The following is a 4,062-nucleotide window of genomic DNA, read 5'->3' as shown; positions in this document are numbered from 1 at the left end:
CTCCTAAAGCTGCCCAATCTACTGATGCAGGATTAAAAGGACGATGCCTTTAACAAATCAAACAACAGAGAGGAGAAGGTAGAAATGACTCGGTCTGTAACTGAAAATATGGATGGAGGACAACAGAGCTGCTTCATGGAAGAAGAACCTCAGCTTAGCCTGTTAGCTTTAGCGTTAGCGCCGACGCTATATTGCCTTATATGTTTTTTATTTCCGCTTTAACTTCTTGGAATCCTTCTTGATTTTTTTACGACGTGATTCTCTCCGTTCTTGGAGAATAGTTTGTAGATTAGCTGCGTCGTTAGCTACGTGTATGTGTCTTGTCTTATAGGTGGTGAACCAGGTAGAACTCTTTGAATGGTCTGGAGCTGACAGTCTGGACCAGTGAGGAACTGAGCTAGCGCGACAAACAAGCTAACCTGTTGTCCTCCATCCATATTTTCAGTTCCAGGCTGAGTCAGTTTTGTGTTCCCCTCTGTCATGTGGATGGAGGACCTCAGTGACGAGAGGAGAACGTGTAGCGCTGAGCTAATAGCATCGGAGCTAATGCTAAAGCTAACAGGCTGATCCCTAATCAGGGATCCCTTTAAATTAAAATGAGAGCCGGTCGGTTCGGTTAAAGGAGTGGTCTGCAACCTTTACAATCAAAAGAGTCATTTAAGCTACTTGATGCACTAATAAAATGTGTCCAGAGCCACAAAGCAAGCTACAACTGCAATTATCAACTGGTGGTCCGTGGGCCTTTTCAAGGCCTTTTCAAGAATCTTTATGGCCAGTGGAGGTGACATTATAAAACAAATAAATATATTGTGAATTTTTATTATTTGTTATTATTTTTACACATCAGGACAAATGAAAAGACCTGATTCATGTAAAGAAGAATATACTGTATATAGTTTATACCGAATTTTATAAAAACTAGTACAACTGAACTATTCAGGCATATTTTTTACTAAGTCTTCTTATTATGTAGTCTTTAAAATCTTTAAAGGTAATTCTGATGGATTTGAGAAAAAGATCATAGAAAGATGTGTGATTTTTTTAAAGTAAACAACAGGTTAGCATGAGCTAATCAACAGGTTTTACTTTATACTTTTGTATTAGTAGTATTGATCACATATTTGCATACAAATTGATTTCTTTTGTGGGTATAAAAACAAATAAACAAAAAAGCTTCTGTTATGTTTTCAAAGAGTCGCTGCAGAGGGACCAAAGAGCCACATGTGGCCCCAGAGCCACAGGTTGCAGACCCCTGGGTTAAAGGAACGGCTGTTTTAACACTCTGAGAAAAGAAGCTGCTCAGTTTCCACTTTATGATCCTTTCAAAATAAAACGTAACGTCAGAAACAAACACTGTGAAGCTCAGTTTGGAGGTTAGGAATCGATGTTTCGCTCATTTTAACCGGACTTTATTTTCCCTCTGGTCCTGTGGTGTTTTATTCTTCTGCGTTTCTTTAACTGGCTGTGTTTTTATGAGCGACCTGTTGAATGTGTGCAGAAAAAAGGTCAGACGCTGCAGCCCCTGTCTTTAGATGTGCGTGTGCAGAGAGGCTGGAGGAGTTACAGGGAGGTGATATTTAAATATTTCTGGAGCAGCAGCCCCGGTTGTGTTCTGAGTCCTGCTCCGATTCTTTGTTGTTGTTTTTTTTATCTTGTCAGAGTTGTTTTTGTCTTTCACCCTGTCACCTCTCTGTGTCTCGTCTGCCTCTCTCCCTCCTTTCATCTGACAGACTCTGGACGATCTGGAGCAGAGGGTGAAAGAGGCGGGCATCGAGATCAGCGTTCGTCAGAGCTTCCTCACCGACCCGGCTGTCGCTGTCAAGAATCTCAAGGTGCTTTTGATTAAAAATTCACCTCAGCTGCCGGCCGTCCCCTCACCGCCTCTATGCTAATGTTAGCAGCTGTAGCCCGGAGGGCTACAGCTGCTAACATTAGCATAGAGGCGATCTGAATGAGGAAATTAATGCCCCATGCTAATTACCCGCTCCTGAACGGCAGTATGTGCCATCCTGTGGAGCAGCGGGAGGCTGGCCCATCAAGCTGCTGATGTAAATGAGCTCTGTTTTCTGCTGGTTCCCCACAGCGCCAGGATGCCAGGATCATTGTGGGGCTCTTCTATGAGACCGAAGCCAGGAAGGTCTTCTGTGAGGTCAGTGGGACCAGAGACCAGGACTGTGGGATCCATCTTGTGCCAGCAGGAATTGAATTTGAATGTGCATCATTGGTTTGAAAAATGAATTTTACTAAATTTAAATTGAATTTTATGATTTGAAACTGAATTAAAAGTGTCTTATCTAAATTACGGGAGTCACGTGATCAACAACCAGATGTTTCTACTGGCGGAAAAGATGACGACGAAGATAACAGGAAGTAGAAGTAGTAAAATCAACAAAGTAGTAAAAGAAAGTAAGAAACTCAGCGACTACAATTTCCCAAAAACACAGCATACGTAGCCGCTCCCAAGTAGGGACTTGTCTCTGGAAAGCCTCGATAAAAGACGCCGACGTCTCCTCTGATGATGAGCGCTAGTGTCGTGGTAGCAACATGCTATGTGTTTACATCCATCGCTGCCATGTTTGTAATGACTTATCACGAGAACAAACGTATTCACGTGACTTTAATAGCATCTCTTACTTAATGGAAACAGAAGTTGCGAAACTGTTTTTCGACATTAGCAGAATATCGACAAAGTTTTGCGCATTTTTGCAGTGGAAACAGCTAGTGAAAGTAGTCAAACTGAATTTTTATTAAACCAAAATACAATTTCAAAGCAAAAAATTAATTCAGATACAAAACATTTAATTCAGTTTCAATTTAATAAAATTAATTTTCAAACCAATGCATTCAATTTCAAATGATGCACGTTCAGATTCAGTTCCTGCTGGCACAAGATTGATCCCATACGGGACCCCCACGATGCAGCGCCGTCCTCTGGGACTCACTCATCCGCCGCCATCTTTGCTGCAGGTGTTCAAGGAGAAGCTGTACGGGAAGAAGTACGTGTGGTTCCTGATTGGCTGGTACGCCGACAACTGGTTCAAGATCAAAGACCCGGCCATCAACTGCACCGTGGAGAACATGACCGAGGCCGTGGAGGGACACGTGACCACCGAGATCGTCATGCTGAACCCCGAGACCGTCCGCGGGGTCTCCAACCTGGTGGGTTAGAGCTGGGTTCAAACCAGCAGCTGAATGCTAAGAGCAGCTAAACAGGAGCTGAAAGCTACAACTAGAAAATTGATTAAAAGTTACTCTGGCAAAGCTGTAGCTAACCACTAAAACCAGCAGAAAAGTAGCTAAATGCTAATATTAGTAGAACAAATTACTGAAATCTAAACTGTCAAAAACAAAAACCTGAAGCTAAGATCAAATAAATCCAGTGTACAAGCTGAAATGATCAAACCAGCAGTTAAAGTTCAGTGAATGTGAGGCTGTCTGGTTGTTGTGTAGCAGTCTGTCAGCTGTGTTTATATTCACTCTGTATTTTGTCTTCTTGTCTTTGTTTGGCTCCTCGGTTGTGTTTTTTCTGATATCAGTGATCAATGTTTGAATATTTGTTTACACTCCAGTCCATTTGTTGTGGTAAAACCTGAATAATATTATTATTATTTGGAGAGGAGGCTGTGAGTCTGGAGAGAATGAGCCTGAGGTTTTCCAGGATGTGGGAGTTCTTCAGAGGAGGAATTCTGGAGGAGATGATTATTTAAAGGGAGGCAGGATTAGATATTTTTATTTAAATCTGTGGCTCAGAGCTCAGGTCTGAAATAAACACTGGATGTGTCGTTTCATTTATTCAGGGATTTATATATATTATACAGTATATGATGACATCATTGTGACGTATGATTTATTCAGGGAGCGAAGACTTATGCTGCGTTCACACAGAATGTGATTTCAGCTTCAAAATCGCAGGCATCGCTGAAGTTGGACACTTGTGCTCTTTGAGGTCAGACGCAGGTCAGCTGTTGAAGCGCTGCACGGCGACAGCCTCCCCGCCCCTCCCTCCTCTGTCGGGCTCTGTTTAATGTCGGACCAGGAAGTGGCTTTGCTTTATTTACAGAG

At 42.3% G+C, this 4,062-nt stretch overlaps 1 protein-coding gene across 1 annotated transcript in view; it reads left to right on the top strand.

Annotated features, from left to right (window-relative positions):
- The window catches only part of LOC106532625 (gamma-aminobutyric acid type B receptor subunit 1), a gene marked incomplete at its 3' end in the record, with an annotated part of 18,446 nt that overhangs the window by 9,340 nt on the left and 5,044 nt on the right, over positions 1 to 4,062 (top strand). The window contains 3 exon segments of the mRNA XM_014028735.1: positions 1,731 to 1,832; positions 2,084 to 2,149; positions 2,968 to 3,159. Coding sequence (XP_013884189.1) covers positions 1,731 to 1,832; positions 2,084 to 2,149; positions 2,968 to 3,159 — 360 coding nt within the window.

Source organism: Austrofundulus limnaeus, unplaced genomic scaffold (assembly GCF_001266775.1).
Source record: "Austrofundulus limnaeus strain Quisiro unplaced genomic scaffold, Austrofundulus_limnaeus-1.0 Scaffold802, whole genome shotgun sequence".
Taxonomy (NCBI): Eukaryota; Metazoa; Chordata; class Actinopteri; order Cyprinodontiformes; family Rivulidae; genus Austrofundulus; species Austrofundulus limnaeus.
This window is presented reverse-complemented; position numbering and strand designations above follow the sequence as displayed.